The 19,915-nt window shown below is 37.0% G+C and overlaps 1 protein-coding gene across 1 annotated transcript in view; it reads right to left on the reverse strand.

Moving 5' to 3' along the window:
* Nucleotides 1-898: 898 nt before the first annotated feature.
* The window catches only part of NCAM2 (neural cell adhesion molecule 2), a 331,544-nt gene continuing 312,527 nt past the window's right edge, over nt 899-19,915 (reverse strand). Inside the window, exons 16-18 of the mRNA XM_052794652.1 lie at nt 12,489-12,693; nt 7,631-7,750; nt 899-1,770 (exon numbers count right to left, since the gene is read on the reverse strand). Coding sequence (XP_052650612.1) covers nt 1,659-1,770; nt 7,631-7,750; nt 12,489-12,693 — 437 coding nt within the window. The 3' untranslated portion in view covers nt 899-1,658. The remainder of the gene's footprint in view (nt 1,771-7,630; nt 7,751-12,488; nt 12,694-19,915) is intronic.

Here is a 19,915-nt window from a genome sequence, read left to right on the forward strand (position 1 = left end):
TCCTCTTACCCATTCTTTTCACTTTGGTACTGGTTTTGTAGGAACTTGGCCTCTTATCCTAGCCACACCGCTGGTATGTCCTCAACTACTTGGTTCACTGTAGGTATTTCCCAAAGTGAGGAAAAGTTGTAAGAAAACCCAAGGGTTGATGACATTCTGTGGGAAATTGGGAAGTATAAGGACTTCAAATATGAGCAAAATTCAGATATAGCGTGGAAAGGACGTAATTTGCTGAGTAAAGCTATGCTTAAATCTCAGGTATGACTAGATGTGGAAAATCCACAAGGTACTTTACAATTTACTCCTGACAAGTAGAATTTTTCAGTCTAGTTTTCTATATAGTTTATCTACTTCTTCCAAAGCAAGACTTTGAAGAGATTGGTAGGTGTGGATACACTATGTTGGAATGGAAAAAAAATATATTGCTCCAGTTAGTGGCACCATTAAATCAATCATAATAAATAGGAATTAATTTTGCATCAAATCAATCAGTCAAATTTCAGTGGAACATGTTAACCAGATAATAAAAAGGATTATCTTAAGGAATGCTTGACAGGAAAAAAATGTATTTGGTCTAATACAAGATACTATTATAATTTAAAACTGTTCCTAACAGTTTAGCCAAAGCATCTGTTCTTATGTTTTTTTTTGTTAAGACAAAGTGTATGAAATCATAAAGGAACAAGTGCTACTTTAATAAGGCCAACTTTTAATATTTCATGTACTGATTTGGGGACAAAATGTATCTACTACACTAAAATGCAGTTTTAACTCTTGACTAAATGATTAGAACTAAAAGAACAAATACTGTATATGTATAAATATTTTGGGACAAATAATGTGAGCTTGTGTTTATTGTAAGGTTTTGCTTGAAGCCAAGATTATGATCAAAAAAGAGTTTTCTTTCCACACCTTTGCTGCATTTTAGTTCACATGCAACCTCCAAAACTTTAATACAGAAAACCTGAAGCACTGAAAATCCTGGAGCCTTTCAGAGTCACACTTATGTAGTTAGGACGAGGCCAATATACTGCTACAAATTATTTAGCCAATTTAAATCTGTACATTGTGGTTATCTTTTTATTTTACTGAAGAACTAAGGTGAAACTGCAGGTGGAGCTGGCTCTATATTGAAGAGTGTCTTTTTTTTGTTTGCTTCAAGTGATAAGCACAGCTGGAATGACTACTGAGTGCCAGTACTAAGGTCTTAAACATTATACCGGGACTGGTTTTCTTTTTTTTTAAAGGCAACCTAAACTTTTGCTTCATTATAAATGGAAACAAATACAGCAGTATATGGCACTTTATGTATGTAGCTTGCACTGCAAGATCTGGAAAGACCTGATGTGTTGTTTGTGTTTAGGGGTGCTTTGTAACTAGTCTTCTAAATAGACATACTTTGTCATATAATAAATTACAGTTCTTATTCTGCAGATTTTTCAAATTTATACCATGGGACTTGGTGTCAGCAAAACTACTTACTAAAACCATTAACAAAAAAATAGAAAGGAACTGTAGACAGAAACTGTTTCATCATATGTACACATGTACTAACTATTCCAAGCTTAAGTTTCCAAGGAATTAAGGTCAGCTGTAAAGTTTTGGTCACAGGGTTACTTAATCCAAATGCATTATCCAGACAGCTGTAGTTTATCTTATTATGCTTTGCTATCATCTTCTTTTGACTGGATGATGTCATTAGCAACTTTGATTTCTATGGTTTCTGGATTTAAAGCTTCTTTCCCATTTTCATCCTTTAGTGGTAGCTTCCTGTCAGAAGAAAAGAGGAATCATGGTAACACACAAATAACACCTAATCTGGAATTTAAGTTTACAACATGTGTATTGCTTATACAGTTCATGGTGTTTCTAAAAACATAATTTTTTTAAAATAATGTATAACTATTTTATTACGAGCACTGAGGTTCTTTGCTTTTAGAGAAATTGATATTAACTCTTTCCATTTCTATAAAACCAGAAAAAGCTAAATGGCACATGATAAGATCATTGCTGCTGTCCAAAATGCAGTTTCTTCAATAAGACAAAAGAAACAATAGAATGCCAAACAACTTGACCCAAGACAGTACAGAGGCATGTGTTCCCTAGGATACCATGAAACACTTACAGTCAAGCCTTCGGCTGAATCTAGATTATACTCTTTTTTTATGCCTGTTTCTAAATGTAAATTCAATTGTATATGAAAGAGGACATCTATCACAGGAGGTTATACCAAGACATAGGTAAAGGAAAGAAATTCTTATAGTACAAGGAGGTAATGGAAGTTATTTTATTATTTAGAAACTTCTACAATTTATTTTTACCAGATCACACAATCTAGCTGCATTAATAACATAGCTCTTTTAAGACTAACTTAGAGAAAACACTGAAGAGTTTTATAATCCTTAATTCCAATGGCAAAAGAGTCCCCACCCTTACTTTACAGGAATGACAAAACACTGATTTCATTCAAAAAGGTCTTGGAAAACATTGATTCCCTACTGCCAGTAGTTAGCTGTCAAAAAATATAGCTGTCAAAAATATGTATGGTTTACTCAGATGTTCCTGTAGTAATGCCTCCTGGGCATAATATCTGTTAATCATGATTCCAGTTTGGGTTTGCTTTCTGTTTTTTAACTAGGGAATAGTATGCATATGCCTTTATTATTCATAATAACTGTTAAATGTTTCAGTAAATTTCCACTGTGATTGCTTTGATGTCCCGAAGAGCAATATACTGTTCAAAACCTGTCCGAGGTATCCCTTAGGAATGTCTTGTAATAACAGTGTTTAATAACAACAAATCAAACAAAGCAATACCTAAATTCTCAGTCTTATGAAAATTAGGCTGTCTGAAACGAACTAAGAAAGATGCTGTTTATCTAGAGGTTAAACAACAAGCACAACGTAAGTCTGAGAGAAATCAAAGAGGAGACTAACTTGTTCTATTACAGTAAAATATGTGGGAAATATATCAGCTGTCTGGCTTTGAGCACAGAGGGAGTTCTCCACTAATTGTCTGTTTCACATGGCACACCCAAAGGAAACAGACTTCAGCCCACGACAGGACACCTGAAAGAATGGAAACAGCAGAATTGACACAAATCTATTTTTAACAGAGGATAAAACACTGGGGCTGATGAAGCACGGCTCATGAGATGCATTTTAGGTAAGCAGGCACCTGTGTTAAAGGCCTGATAATGCAAAGCACTTAAACTGCTATTAAAAAAAAGACCTCATTTAATCTAGTTTTATATAAAGGCAGAGTAATTTCTCAAAAGATGGTGCTGAAAGGGAGGAAATATTTAGTCAGAGTAAACAGTGGGCAATTGACAGAATACACTGTGTGGAAATTTAAATAAATTGGTTTTGGGGAAGTGGATTAAGAACATGTTACAAATAATTTGAAATTATTTGAAATAGGAAGATTTGCTAAAACCCTGTTGAAGGATACTAGATATTACTGAAATCCATGCTCATGCAAACAGTGTGATAAAATTAGCCTTGCTTTCAATGCAAGCAAGGGGAAAAAAAAAAGAATGAAAAACAAATAAAATGTTTTACAAGTTTTCCTCATCAAAAAGTCTATCCACCATTCTTTGACCTTCCTGTCTTTAAAAACTTGAGGTTTTTTGGATATGATGTGAAGTTATCAGTTCAGTTATCATTAGACATTATCCTTTTTGACTCTGACAACATTTTTTTATTTTGGAATTTTCCTCTCCATTTGATTCAAATATTAATTCATATTTAATCTCTATTAACAGTTTCCATCATTTTCCTCTTTTAATTAACTAAATCAGGTTTAAATGTTCTAATTACACCAATTGTCCTACACCTAATTTTTCTTTAGCTACATCTGTTTGAAATAATTTTATATTTTTCAGCTGGGCAGACCAATCATTTCAAATCTTACAGTATTTTATAATAAAAGCTTTTTTGAAGAAAAAAAAAAGACTAGAGAAGTTTAAAAGGTTTTTTTGCTTTGATCAGATGCTGGCTGTTATCAATCATTAATAATATTGACTTCCTCTAGTGCTGCATGTGGCCTAACTGCAATAGCCTGCTGATACTACTCATACAAAATTTTAACTAGAATATTTACTTTCCTATTTTATAGGAAAATGGCTCCTAGCCATTTTGATACTGGAATTCACCCAGCTTCATTAATATTAAGAAAAACTTAAGAGAAACACAATAATGTCAGACTGGGAATGTAATTATAGTACACATTGCATGTGGTATTTTAATTATATTACAGAAATGTAACATGAAATGCACAGCTTAAATTGATTTCCTGCCAGCATTATTAAAACTTGTTGACTTGCAGGTAAAAGTGCTTTGTGCTCATCTGTCATGCATGGATCTCAAACTTGGCTTTGACAAGAATCATCTGAGTCAAAATGTAGATTGCCAAATAATATGCTAAGGAATATAATGAAAATACTCTATTACTGTAAAAGGAAGTCATGTCTTTATTAATTATTTCCCACAAATGCATTTAAATTGCATTTAAAGTTCTGAGTATAATTTGGTATTATTCAAAATAATTAAACTAATTATTCAAAATATTTCATCTAATGTAAACTGAAGGCTTATCTTGTATACCTTTAAGACACCCATAATTAGTCAGAATGAATCCCACCTTGTATGAACATTGCCTGCCTGGAAAGTCCTTGAAACTTTTCCTTCCTGCAAACGAAGCTCTTCCCTCCAAGATCCCCACTGGTCATCCTCACCCTGCTCAGCATGTGCCTTTCTGGCTGATAGCACCTGTTATTGACAATGTGTTTTTGTGTTATTCCTACTGAGAGACTTAGTTCTACCCTACTGCGTCCTCCTTTCCGTTAGTAGTGTCTCACCCGTACTTTATGTTGCCTCTGTTTCACCAGTTATGACCTGTGTCTGAGGAGAAGTTCTTTCCATGTTCCCCTGTACCAGTGTCCCTTCAGATGTCCTGATTGCATCATGCTCTATTCATCTTTGGTTTCCTAAGTGACAAGGTCCCAAATCTTTAGCTGACCTCTGTCCAGCTGTACCTCAGACTGCTGCCTTTTGCCATTGGTTGTGGGAGAAGAAATTACCAAGAAGGAAACTGTCATAATTATTAATATCTCTTAGCAGTCCTATTCTCCCAAGGACATAATACCCATCAAACTCCTTATCAGTTGTTCCTATGATTTAGTTATTTTTTCATGCCACCAGTGACTGATTCTTTCCCCGTCCCCTAAGATAATAAAACAATTTTTATTTTAACTTTCATATTTCACTCCTGTCAACTGTTCTAATGACTGGGACAAGCAGGAAAAAATGGAATTTAATCTTTCCTGGTATCATGTCCCTTGGTAGATGAATCTCATTTGTATTTGCAAGATCTGGTGTTACAAATAGTCCTGAAGCACAAAATATGTGGCCCTGGTGCCTTACCCACTAACATATCCAAAGCCTGCCGGACTTGTACAATGTTTACAACTACATTCGCTTGAATCCTTAGATAACTGTGGGTTCTCTACAGTGCCCCTCATTATAAACCCTAATATGAAGAGCAAACATATCACTAGTCATTCAACAAATTCCATAATTATTTAATTAACACAAGTTTGAAGTCTTCAGGTACAGGTTCTTTAAAGAAGTATATAGCTTAATGTGCAGTTACTTAATACTCGCCCCCTCCCACCCCCCCCCCCATTTACTACAAATGCCAATGACAGCCAATAACACAAGCTTTTTTCTTATTAAAGGTTCTGGCTTTTGCAGTTCTAGATAATGGCAAGGAAGGCAATTTTGTTGTATTTTCAGAAAGAGAAAAAGTCTGTTTTATAAGAACATCCTCTCCTTTTAAAAAACAACTGTGATACCATCAAATAATCAACAGGTGAGTTTCTATATTTACTACAGAAGTGTCTTCATAGCTCTGACAGCTTTACGATCTCATGAGGTAGGAGACTTTCACAACACATGAAAAGCTTTGGGCTCAAGCCAAAGAAACTTGGAGCTTTCTTTAATAATTTCAAATCAATCAACTTTTGAGGCTCAGAAATGAAACTCTTGAGCAATCAGCTCATGTCTTTTAACACCACTAGGTGGGCTCTGAATAGAAGGAATGGCACTGTCATCACTTTTGTTGAAATAATAGTTTCTCTTCAAACTAAATTTTCAGAATTAAAAAAAAAAAAGCATATCAGAAGCTCTCTTTGTAATAGTAAGCTTAGCAAAATACCAGCTTGTTTGTGCCCCATCACAAATGTTACTCTACCGTCCACACAAGTTTTGAAAAGTGCTATTCAGGTACAAACACCAGCCACTCTACCCAGTTTAATCTGTTCCAGGGGCTGCCACACAAAAGGGAGGAGAGGACCTGACCACCAGCGTCCAGGATCCCTGAGCCCAGGGCTGGTCCCTGTGACTCAGTAGGCCACCAGAGCCTGCAAGCCTGGGTAAGAACTGCTGCAGTTTCTGTGCTGAGAGCAGCTTGCAGGGATGGGAAAGGGGCAGGAGGGAACTCAGCAAAATGGCTGCCCTTCAGTGCTATTAATCCAATTACACCACGTGGACTTAAATACTGAGCTAAGCTCTCAGTTATGTGAATGAAAGCAGGAAGGGGCCACCCTGTGAGGAGGTGGGTTTCTGGAGCATGGGATCATTCTGCACTACATACAGAGTGTGTGTGGGGATGTGTGTGTGACTCAGTCTAAGGCTATTCCTGAGAGTCAGGAGATTATTCCTGCAGGGTGGCTGATAACTGCTGGGTAGGTGGCAAAGATCAGCTGCACCCAACAAAAAAAATCCTCCTACTCCTGCTCAGCTACCACTGCAGGGTCGGGAGGACTGTGGGGGTGAGGTGCCTGCAGGTGCTGGGTCTGAGAGAGAAGGTGGCAGGGCTGTGACCTGCTTCTGCCAGCCATGGTTCCCTGCAGGTTTGGAGGTTAGCTGGGAGCGACAGAGGAGCACCAGGGGCAAGCTCTGGTGCAGCTGAGAGCCAGAGAGTGCAGGCAGAGCCTTGCCCTCACCCTCCAACCCCTGAATGCAGCAGGCAGAGCTGGGGGCAGCAGCAGCATGTGGGTCCATGTCCCATTGGGGCCAGGGCTGGGCACGGGCTGCTGATGAGGCTGGAGCTGATATGGGGCTCCTGGTTCCTGGGCAGGGGGGACCAGTGGGCTGGGGAGGGCAGGGCAGGGCTGCCTGCACCTCCCCACCCCGACACAAGGTCTGTTTTCACCAAGAGCACAGGAGGAGCTCCTCAGGAGTCAGGGCATCAGGGCGGGCCGGAAAATTTCCCCAGATACTCGCTAACCTCCAAACAGGTGGTGGTGTAAAGATATGCTGCAGGATTGCCGCTATCGCGGTACTGCCATCCAAGGGTTGAATAATGCTTAGATGTGATTGTACTCTGGGTCACAGAAAGAAGAGAAAATGTCTAGTCATAACCTCAGTTGTTGTTCGTGGGGTACCATGATTTAGATCAATTACTGTAAAAAAAAAAAAAAAAAAAATCACACTTGTACATTGCATTGTCGCAACACAGCATTCTGGTGGTGCTGTGTATCTCCCTCCCAGAGCGAAGAAAGCCCCAGTCCATCCTCACAGCCAGGAAGAGCTTGTGTGAAACTGCGGGGAATGTCAGGCTACTTACTCCGGTTCTGTGAGGGGAGTTGTCTCATTTGGCTCATTTACTGGACTCCCATCTTCATGATTAGTAATTCTTTCATCCTCTGTTCTCATTTCCACTATTGGCTCTTTTGATCCGTCTTTCCTAAAAATTATTAAAGGAGTCTTAGTCTCATATCTTCATATTAACCACATACATTGCACATAACTAATTACCAAGATCACTTCTCTCAAAAGTCGGCAAAGAAAAGGCAGAACTAATTATCAGTGACTAACACCACCAAGACACTTTTAGCAGTGTGTTCCCAATTCCTTGAAGTCTTCAAAGCATCCTGTATCCATGGTTACTTACCTAACTCTGCAAACATCATGGATTAACATCTCAAAAGAGCATTTTGTTTACGACTAAATAAGACGACAATGGCCTCTTCATGGGAATAGATGTAAACTTTTCTAACCTAGTATAATAAATATAGGACTTGATGCCTAATTATGCTTGAACTTTTCTGGCAGTGTAAAGAGCATTTATGTTAGTATACATACTGCAGAAGTGTACTTTATCTCCTGAGACTGTGATAATCCCAGCTGCCAGAACAGGGTAAAGAGCCCTTGTGTGGTAAGAATCTAGCCCCTTCTGCTCACACCGGTAGAAGAAACTCTTTGTTTCTATGTCATATTTCCCCCATTTTAGGAACAAATGCTAGTCACTCACATGTAAATAAATGAATAATCTTTGTGCTAATTGGACAATGAATTGAAGGAAGATGGAGTAGTGACTATTGTCATTATGCTTTTGTTGATAATCATAGAATCATAGAAGAGTTTGGGTTGGAAGGGACCTTTAAAGGTCATCCAGTCCCACCCCCCTGCAATAAGCAGGGACATTTTCAGCTAGATCAGGTTGCTCAGAGCCCCGTCCAACCTGACCTTGAATGTTTCCAGGGATGGGACATCTACCACCTCTCTGGGCAACCTGTTCCAGTGTTTCACCACACTCGTAAAAAATTTCTTCCTTATATCTAGTCTTAATCTACCTTCTTTTACTTTAAAACCATTACCACTTGTCCTATCACAACAGAGCATACTAAAAACTCTGTCCCCATCTTTCTTATAAGCCCCCTTTAAGTATTGAAATGCTGCTGTAAGGTCTCCCTGGAGCCTTCTCTTCTCTAGGCTAAACAACCCCACCTCTCTCAGCCTTTCTTCATAGGAGAGGTGTTCCAGCCCTCTGAACACCTTTGTGACCCTCCTCTTGACCCGCCTCAACAGGTCCATGTCTTTCCTGTGCTGAGGACTCCAGAGCTGGACACTACTCCAAGTGGGGTCTCACCAGAGTGGAGTAGAGGGGCAGAATCACCTCTCCCGACCTGCTGGTCACGCTTCTTTTTATGCAGCCCAGCATACAGTTGGCTTTCTGGGCTACAAGTGCACATTGCTGGGTCATGTCCAGCTTTTCATCCACAAATACCCCCAAGTCCTTCTCCGCAGGGCTGTTCTCAATAATATGGCCATGGTATGGAAATAGCTACTCACTGCTACAGAAGTATTAACAATATTAGTACTAATTAACTTGCATATAATTTTACTCTCAAAAGGCATATCAAAGGATACCAAAGACATATTTGATATTTCCAAAATAAAACCTGTTTCTATGCAAATATTTCACCCCTATTCCTGTCATCAGATCAGGAACTGTATCATGGAACTTCATCAGCTGCAGTCTGGAAACAGAGGGTAACTGAGTAACAGATGAACAATCACTTTTATATTTAACAGACTATTTTCTGGACCTGTGACGTTCTGGAGAGCAGTCAGACTGCTATGTGCCTGTCGTGGTTTAACCCCAGCCAGCAACTAAACACCACGCAGCCGCTCACTCACTCCCCCCCACCCAGTGGGATGGGGGAGAAAATCAGGAAAAGAAGCAAAACCCGTGGGTTGAGATAAGAACGGTTTAATAGAACAGAAAAGAAGAAACTAATAATGATAATGATAACACTAATAAAATGACAACAGCAATAATGAAAGGATTGGAATGTACAAATGATGCACAGTGCAATTGCTCACCACCCGCCGACCGACACCCAGCCAGTCCCCGAGCGGTGAATCCCTGCCCCCCCCCACTTCCCCGTTCCTAAACTGGATGGGACGTCACATGGTATGGAATACACCGTTGGCCAGTTTGGGTCAGGTGCCCTGGCTGTGTCCTGTGCCAACTTCTTGTGCCCCTCCAGCTTTCTCACTGGCTGGGCATGAGAAGCTGAAAAATCCTTGACATTAGTCTAAACACTACTGAGCAACAACTGAAAACATCAGTGTTATCAACATTCTTCACATACTGAACTCAAAACATAGCACTGTACCAGCTACTAGGAAGACAGTTAACTCTATCCCAGCTGAAACCAGGACAGTGCCATAGCAAAAACCTAGTTAAACCCTTGTCTAATTCATGTCTCACATTTGCGTATTGTTGCTGGGAAGATAATTGTTAAACAGCCTGTTACAACTACAATAATCCATCTATTCAGGAAGTACCTGGAAAACTCTACCATCCTCTGGTAGGTATCCTCAAGGAAAATCTTTGTAGGTTAATAAGAGTGTAGCACAGATAAATGTGTAGCCAACATGTTGACTAGGAAAGAATTAATGGGTAGAAGTCTAAAAGATTCTCGTTATTTTTAAAAAAACCTGCATATGGTTATTCACCTCTGCAAGTGAAATTCTACTTTAAGATACACAAATAGATACAATACTCATTTCTGTAGATGATGCACATAGCTGTCATGGCTACCTCATATCTGTTACAAGATTATGCATCATAGCAGGACTGGTGGAGGGAATTGTAAGTTCTACTTAGTTTGTCTGTACATCTACATTCTTACAGACAAACATACATTATTGCATGAACAAAAGCCTATAAAAGATGTTATTTGTGAACAGCATTCACACAGGAATGAGAAACTGATCTGTACAGAAAGTACAAACTGTGTAACAATTAAAAATTCCACAAAAGGGTAAGTCATCTGTAGGAAACACATTATGTCATTTCTGTTCCAGGTGGCTACGTGTATGTGACATGCATCGTATCATCTACATTCATTACATATGGAACATAATTAACGACTATATATACGCTACAATCAAAATGTAACAGAGAACTGTACCATAAACCCACTCAAAAATCCAGAATGTGAACGGACATATTTAAAATAGGGAAATGTCAATGTCTTTTAGGGAATGGCAGCTAGCATGAAATAAATTAAAATTTTGACTCTTCAAGCCTGTCTTGAAATTTTAGCCTGACAGTTTATTTATGCAGAGAACAGGCTAAAATAAGAACAGTCCCAAATATTTTAAGATCTGACTGACTGAAGTTCACCCAACAAGGAAAGAAATATAATTAAATAAGATAGTTGTTCTTCAAAAGAAATGTAATGAAGGAATTAATATTAACTGACCAGCTTTATGCTTTTCTGGGACAGCACGGAAAGGCATTTGGGTATGAGATGTTGATAGCAAGGTATAAACTGCTGTCAAGTGACATTTGCAACTTTTGCTCCCTAAGGTCTTCCCATTCAGGAGGGTTTGTACACCAATTTGTACTTGGTCACTTCTTGAACGGAAATTAAATCACAAACTGGATTGCTGTGCTCAATAGGAAAGGACAGCTGAGACAGAGCAAGAAGCTTCACATCTTGATTCTATTGACCCGAACATGCTAGCCTCACATAATAGAAAAAATGCTGTTATTCCTTCTCTTACTGTAAGCTGCGGAGAATTAGAAAACAGCTATTTTATGGCATAACTTCTATTCAGAAGCATTATTTGATGTAAATACTCTGTGCCTGCTTATGACCAGTTTTGTTCTATGGAGCTGTTTCCAAAAGGGTTGAGAACCCAACCAAGAAATGTAATCAAGTTACCTAAGAAAGACACAGTCTCTGAATCCCAATAGCCAGAACTAAAACCAAAAAAGACACTTACACCTCCACTTCTGACAACAAAGAAGCCCAATACAGCTATGAATAATGAGGGCTGCAGAATCTGATCTGCTCTACAGGCATCTGGGGAAGGATGAGATCTGAGAAGCTTCAGGAGAATGAACTGCAAGGCCTGACTAGTGGGAGAGTTACAGCACACAGGAATTGGACCAGCAAATGTTATTTAAACACACAAAGACAGCATTCTCACAAATATTACAATGCATGCTATCAGATGAACATAATGAGGAAATTAAGCATTTTTTTTAGTAAAAATATTGAACTGCCTAAAATGAGGGACCATAAGTAATCCTCTCTCAAGCTTATCTTTTGAAAACCCTGTAAACATTGGGTCTTTAAAGTACTATTACTTTATGCAATCAGTACTTGAACTGTTCTGCAGAGATCTCACTATCCACTCCTATCATTTAAGAGAACATATTTGCACATAAATGATCAGTTCATTTGCATTTGTTTTCCACTGAAAAAAATTCACTGAGCTTTTGGGTATTAGCAGCTCAAATATGGATTTGCAGAAATGGAGTTGCACTGATCTGTTACCTGTTCCTCATGGACCAAAGATGTGCCTATAACTGTTACTGAATTACGATTGATTTCCTTTGTGTCAAGCTGCACAAAGAGGCCATCTTAAAGTCAGGTATGGTAAATGCCTTTTTTGTGTCCATTTTTCTTTTAAGACAACATTTGACCACAAACAATTCTATACATTTCAGAGGAACACTTTTCCAAATAATATATATTTCAGAGGGACACCTTTCCAAATAATAGAAATATTATATTAATTCCCTTTGTCACACCACAAAATGGCCATACAGTTAATATAAGTTGGACAGCCAACTTTCTCTTCTAATGAAGTTTACAAAATATGTGATTAATACTCACAAGTAAGCAGCCTTTCCTTCTTCCAGTTCTTTACTTTTTCCACTTGAACCACTCTTTTTACCACAGATCCTCCTGGTGATGCACATTAGCAATCCACATTGTCGTACAAAAAAGCAGCTAACATCAGTCACAACCAGGATTAATAAAAGAGCTGCCACTCCCAGGCCAATGACAGCACCAAGTCCAAGACCGTTAAAAAGAGTGTCTTGAAGGAAACAAAATTAAAATTTGTTAATAAAATTCATCCCAAAGAATAGCATTTTCTACAGCTTTTAAGCTGTAGGCCAGGCGGCTAAAGGATGTTTAGAAATGAACCATTAAGAAATTAATGGAAATAAACTGTCCTGAAGATTAAGCATGTATACAACCTGATTAAAAAAAAATCACAAACCACATCTTTTATATATAATATTTTCCCATTGCCAAAATTCCAATATGGTCACAGAGCATAAATGACATTATTTAATAACAAGTAACATCACATCTTAACATTCCAAGACTGAGAGTATCAGTATGCAGCCTAAGAAAAACATTTTAAATGTTCAACATAATAATAGTTGATATGAGCTGTCAATTTCCACATTTCAAATATAATTAATTAGCAGTGGTGCTACACAGAATTACTGAAAGGTTTAAGAGTGTGCCAAACTAGTATTTATTCTTGCAAAGGTCATTTTTTTTTAATTAAAGTAAGATGAAAAAGTCTTCAAAGAAAGAAGTTAATTCAAGCTATTTAATCTGCAAACAGTTGCACACACTTAGTCTTAAATAAATTAGTATGAGGAAAACTATGCATATTATTAAATGATTATAGGGTTAGGAACTCATTTTGTATAGTCTTGTATCTTGAAAATACATTCATACAGTTCAAAATAAACATATTCCACACCTGATCTTGCTTTCTTTATTTGTATTATGAAAGCTGATGCCTAGCTAATTTTACTTCATTACAAATCTCAGAAAAAAATATTTTCATGTTTTGACTCAGTTGACATTTCCATAACAGACAGTAATGCTACAGACTGTTTTGAATAGTGTGATTCTCAAAAGAACTATTGTGTTTGTGAACTCAGATGACCCTTATAAAGGAGAGGACTTGTATCTGATCAATAAACTAGGGGGGAAAAAAGTCATCTCAGTAATGGTTCATGCACCCAGCTAATTCAAGAAGGTGCCAGTCTAGCTCAGAAATTGGCTAGTGACAATTGCCTTGTGTGACGCTATGTCCTGAACAAACTCCATAGGGGAGTGGAACTGGGTTTTTTGCATGTTGGTGTTGCACATGAGCATTGCTTACTTAGTGTTACCATGCCTTGGAGTGATGCATGGGTCAGCAGTGCAGTGATACATTTCCATTTGCAGCTGTATCTGTGCCTGTTGCAAAAATAGGAGCAACATTTTTCTGACAGGAGATCACTCCAATACTGTTGTAACAGACACCAAAACATAATATAATGTAATAAAATATAAATGTTTTAATGGGGCTACTATTACCAACTTCCTCTTCTTTCTCTTCCACCTCCCTGATACATTGTGGACTGTTTTCAAATTAAGAATATCACTTAAGCTTTCGTATTGCTGCTTAACTAATTTTTAAGAGAGTATCTATTTACCCTTTCAAACAATTTGAAAATTATTTTCTTGAGGACTTCTAAATCAATACATAATAACAGAAATATATATTCAGTTAGTCTATGTGACAGAATTCTTAAATGGAAAACTTTTCTCAAAAGAAGGGGAACATTTTACTTCTTATGCAATTGATTCATAGTCTATTGTATGGGTTGTTTTGTTATAGAACTGTTCTTCAGAATGTTATTATGCAATAAGCCAGAATTCAATGAATATATTTACATGGATGGATAGGCAGATAAACAGACAGATATTACTTCAAAGTTATTTTCCTTTCTTCAGAAAGACTTAAAAAACATCATATAAATAACAAAAATAATGGCACATTAATGAAATGATGTATCATTTATGCATTGCCCCATCAGCAATATTGGAAGTTGACATTTCACATGAATTCATTTTCTTTCTTTTTTTTTTTTAACATCAACATTCCTAGTTAAATATTATAATTTCTGATACATCTTCCAAAACTTACTTTATCTACACATCCACCCATCTATTTGATGACTTCCTTTGTAAACGTCAGTCATTTATGTTTCCCAGTCTGAATTGTCAGGAAGATATAAATAGATATTTAATTCCAGTTCATTGAAAAGCTCATATGTTTCAACAGATATAATACTCATAAATTCTATACAGTCCAGTTTTAGACACCTTATACAGCAAAGTTTTCCTCTCTATACCTTCTTAACCACTAAATAGAATGTGGAGGAGAAAAAATTAGGGTATTTCAATCCATATTTTTAAAGGGATTTGGAGTTGTTTTGTTGCTGTTGCATTTTTAGGATTTTTTTTTCTTTTTTTAATGCAGTCTTAAGAAGTCTTTACCATGGGGAGATACATTTTTCACTGATGTAAACAGCATTTCCAGTGTCACTGGAATATTGTGATGTGGCAAGCTTCCCCCCTCCGAATGATTCAGTGACACAAAAGCCTACACAATATTTTCACTGGCAAGTGAAGGAAATGTTTATAGTAACAATATTACTCCTTTGTACAATGATATTCAGATTGATTTGCCATAGTTGTGGGTAAGACTTTGTTTTTCACTGTTTTTCTTCTTGGTATTGGTGAGACATCTGAGACCTAAGTATTTGACTGTTTGTTAGGTATTTTTCTATCTCTTTATGACTGATAATTTCCTTTTCGTTCAGTATTCCCCATCTTTACTACTGCCCTACTTGTCCCAAGTCCTATTTTTCCTACTTGCAACCCATTTGTCCATACAGGTTTCTTTTTCACAGCATTTTAAAGTCTGATTTCTTATGTTTGCCAATACTTTTCCAACATTTGTCTCCTTTATCTCCCACACCCCAAAGAGTGACAGGAGTGTGGCTACATCCTGTGCTGGGGCGAGGAGCACGGCTGTCATCAGCCTTCTCGCCTGTCTTAGGCTATAAAAGTACCTTTGTTATGGTTTATTTTTAATATTAATGAAAATATATAAAATTATTTTTTTTAAAGTTAATCTTTGGCTTAATTCTGTTCTTTCTTAAATTGCTGGTCTTTCTGCTCCCGCCAAAGTCACTTGTAAAACTAATGCCAATTTCTATTAAAGCAGACTTAGGCCTGTCCTGACTGCTTTCAAAACTCATATCTTAATATATCTATGGTATCAAAACAATGTGAAATTTTGTCTTAAGATCTTATGAAATCAACAGAAGTATTAATTCTGTGACTGGATGAAATGTTAATGTTATACCACATAAAGCCTTTCAACCAACTTTGAAAAACACCTTTGTTATCAAAAAGTTTTGCCCTAAATTAAATTGGGAATATCTTTACTGCAACAATTCTTAAACAATAATAAAAAAAAAAACCAACCCAAAAAATTATAAGGCAATGATTTTATATTTTTTTTAACAGTGTTCCAGTATGTACCAAATGGACTCAAAACACTAGTTCCACTTTGTGCTCTACAACAATAAAGTATTTATACATTATATGCCTTTTTTTTCTAGTTGAAAAAAAACCTTTATGATTTTAAATCTTAAAAAATAAATGTTAATGTGAGACAATCAGTTCTTAACAATTTTGTGAAAAGGTTTACTGTATACCTGACTTAGTAATCTAATCATAGTGGTGCTTTTTAAAACACTGGTTGAAAAAAAAAAGTGTAAGTAAGTTCCATAGTTCTGAGTAAGTTTCAATTATCATTTGTCAAAAATATGCTAAATTTAAAATTATATGCTTTTTGTTATATAGAATGTGACATAAATAATATAATATACCTTGCCATGATAATGAAGGAAACCGTCAACTTTAAACAAAGTTACTTCATTCATCCACTTCCTCAAATCAGTGGTTATCAATGAATACTTATGGAAGTAAGATTACAAAACTTTCAGAAATGCAATTAAAAAAATTGAAGCAAGTTTCTATAAAAGTCATGGAAAGTATTGGCAATTTACAAGTTTTCACTTATTCATTAAGTTATGTTTCTAACTTCTAATAAAATAACTGAACATTTTTGCACAAATCATTATTTGAATGGAAAAGAGCAGTGAAGAGCTTTGGCAAGTAAAACAGAATTTCCCAGTGAAGAGAACTAACTGGAAAGATAAATTTTCTGAACCCTCAAATGTAAGTTCAGAGTGAATTCCTTTAAGGAGTCTATATCAGATACTCTAAAGGGAAGCAGGTCTAAAGAGAGCGCCACCATCTACATATGTACACAGAATATACAGTTATACTTTGTATGTGGAAAACTAAAGCTTTTGCTTCTGCACAAAGAGACAGGAACTTAATATGCAACATTCAGACATTTGGACTGACGTTACATGAATGTATGTCCTTCGATGTAACAGAATTTCTCCATACTCTTACAGAATCACATTGTATATATTCAACTGCTGGTACAATAAAATAATAATTGCAAGCTTTATAATAAGTACTCTGCTTGAGCAGGGGCTTTGGACAAGATGACCTCCAGAGGCCCCCTCCAACCTCAACCATTCAGTGATTCTAAGTTTTGTTGAAAAAAGCAAGTTAACACCATTTTGTGCCTTACTTCCCATCCCCTCCTCCTTAGCAGCCATGGATTAAAGGAAAAATCAAAGATGGATGATTCTACATAGCCCTTAACCTTTTAGAGTAATTTACATTTTTAAGGAAAAAAAAGTAATGATATTAAACACTTTCCTGCACTCATAGGGTAGCATCTGGCAGCTACATTTGAATGGATGAGAATGAGCGTGCAGGGATACTATGCATAAGTTTGTCCTTTCTTTCAGGTCAGTCTGAAGCTCAAGTAGGAACTGCTCTCGAGCTAGAGGATGACTTTGAAAACACTGCACTGGGTAGTGGCAGAAAAAAAGCACATTCTTATTTATCATTTTCTTGAACTGCTATACTCTATTGACTCTTAAAAAGGCTGTCCAACAATGATGGTATTTCTGCACTGCCTATGAATGTTGCCTTCGAATTTTAGATATGATCTGGAACTTTTCTTAGAACCAAAGGCTTACAAGATTTATATACTTATTCAAAATCTCTAAAAAGATAGAAAACATAGATCTTAAAAATCAGTATCCATTGACAAGCATCCAAACAATCATAATGTAGTACCAAAAAGTTAAACAACTGTACAAGGTTTTTCTACCAGTTCATACTATAATGGTGGAAAGCTAAGACCATTGCTAGAACAAGCATTGCCAAGCTAAAGATCTGGAAAGGGGGGAAAAAAAGGATACCAAATCTTACAAGCTACAGGTACCAGAATGAACTCTATCTTGGGTAGCCTGTGAAGGTAGCATGTACTCAGCTTTTTTACTGAGAATGGTATGATGCTGGAAGACTATATTAATTAGAAGAGGAATCATTTCTTAGCTTTGTACAAAAGCTTCCCATTACTAAGCACTCTGTTCCTTACTGAGATAAAAATCACATCAGGCAAAAAGGAGTAAACAACCAATGATCCCCCTGTGCAAACAAGCTCCAATAATTTGGCTGCCAAAGCCAAGGCTGCATGAGCTGCTTTTAGCAATTTAAACCAATAAAACTTGGCTTTTGAGCCAGGTAAGTGCCCAGGAGCTACATGTCTACCTTCAAATGAAATAAACAAATCAATACAGTTGCAGCATCAATTTTTAAAAAATTATTATGATTCTGTGCAACATTTACTGGGGGAATGTGAGATGCAAAAGAGACCATGACAGTAAGTAATATCCTTTTCTATCCTGTTCCTTAATACAAAAAGATGCTATCAAGGCTATAATCAACATTAATTTTAATGTTTTTTCTTCCCCAGTGATTTTTCCTATAACTTTCTGCTAGGACAGATACTGCTGAAGGGTAGTGTACAAGCACACGAGGATATGTGCTCTGTACTGCACAACTGAGTAATATGTTCTGACAGATATGCTTGACACACAGCTTTGAAAAATAAGAGGACAGTATTATTGATCCAGATGTAACTAACTGACTGAAGAGACGGTTTCTGCTAACTTTCTTCTACTTATAAATGACATGCCTTCATTGTCTACCATCTCCAATGAAATCTGAGCCCAATTGCAGTGGAGTTTCAATGGTTTCACTGGCAGCAGGAGGAGCCATAAAGAAGGGGCTGTATACCATAGACAACGGTGCACAGGGGGGATGGGCATTCACAGTCAAGGGAGTCTGTGGTACCAACCAGGGTTATCAATTATAAAGATGTGAGCTACGAAATTGAGCATGTCTAAAATGGTATCTATCAGAAATGTTATGCTTTTCTGATACTTATCTGAGTGAGGGAGCTTTTCTTTATTATGGCAGAGCTCCTCTTGCCAACAAGTTTTCTTAAATTACTTTTTCCCTCTAAATTTTACAGGAAAATTTCTTATATTCTGACACTTTCTGGGTACTGAGTAAGTAGGACTTGAGTTCTCATTTACTCTAATGGCCCTCTACAGCATTTTTCCTATGAAGGTATCTTAAACAAAACATAAATGCTAAATAAAACAAATGTTGTAATGCAGCTAGCAGCTTGAGTGTCCCTGTCAACAATGTCTTGTCTGTGTCCGCTAAGGGATAAGGGAAAGGAAGGAAGGCTGTGTTAACTAGAAAAAGTGTGCTGGCTTGTGAAAATAGTATTTCGAGTTGTGCTTTATTATTTTTTAAGCAAAGTTTTAAAAAATTATTCCTGGCATCATCAAACTATCCCTACACAGTCTTCAAAAGCATTTCTAACGTGTCTAAAGAGTTATCAGGTAGCTACAGCCCCTTCTTTCATGTATTTACTCAGTCACCATAGTAAAGAGTATTTTTTTACCAGTGCCTACTTCTATGTGAAGCCCCAGAGAGAAGCGGGCAGAGAGATCCCAGCCCTCCTGTGCATTGAGGGGGGACAGGTCGTGCAATGATGGCATTTTTGTGGAGTTTGTGGCATCAGCTAGGCACCCAGGTTTCAGAAGGCCTTGGGGAAATAATTAAGTTTCTGTGTCCCACTTTCTTCCATTCAAACTGACAGCAGATTTACTGAACATGTCTCTTGGAAGAATTTCCAAGAACCTGTGCAGATTAATTAAGATTGACATGGGTATTGAAAACATACACTTATGTGTGGTTTCAGTACTGCTATTACATAAAAGGATAAATTATTTTAGTTGCTTTCTTTAGGAGAATTCAAAATCACACTGTGCACATACCACAAAGACCTGAGGGATTTTTGCATCTTTATACTGGATGACAGCTGTAACCAGAGTACTATAGTCAGGAGACCTGAAAAAAAGTTGGACTATGTTGGGATTGTATTTGAATTGATAAAATATTTCAGGTTTGACAGCACTTTCTTTTAGCTCTTTAAGACATACGTA

This window comes from Harpia harpyja, chromosome 8 (genome assembly GCF_026419915.1).
Source record: "Harpia harpyja isolate bHarHar1 chromosome 8, bHarHar1 primary haplotype, whole genome shotgun sequence".
Classification (NCBI taxonomy): Eukaryota; Metazoa; Chordata; class Aves; order Accipitriformes; family Accipitridae; genus Harpia; species Harpia harpyja.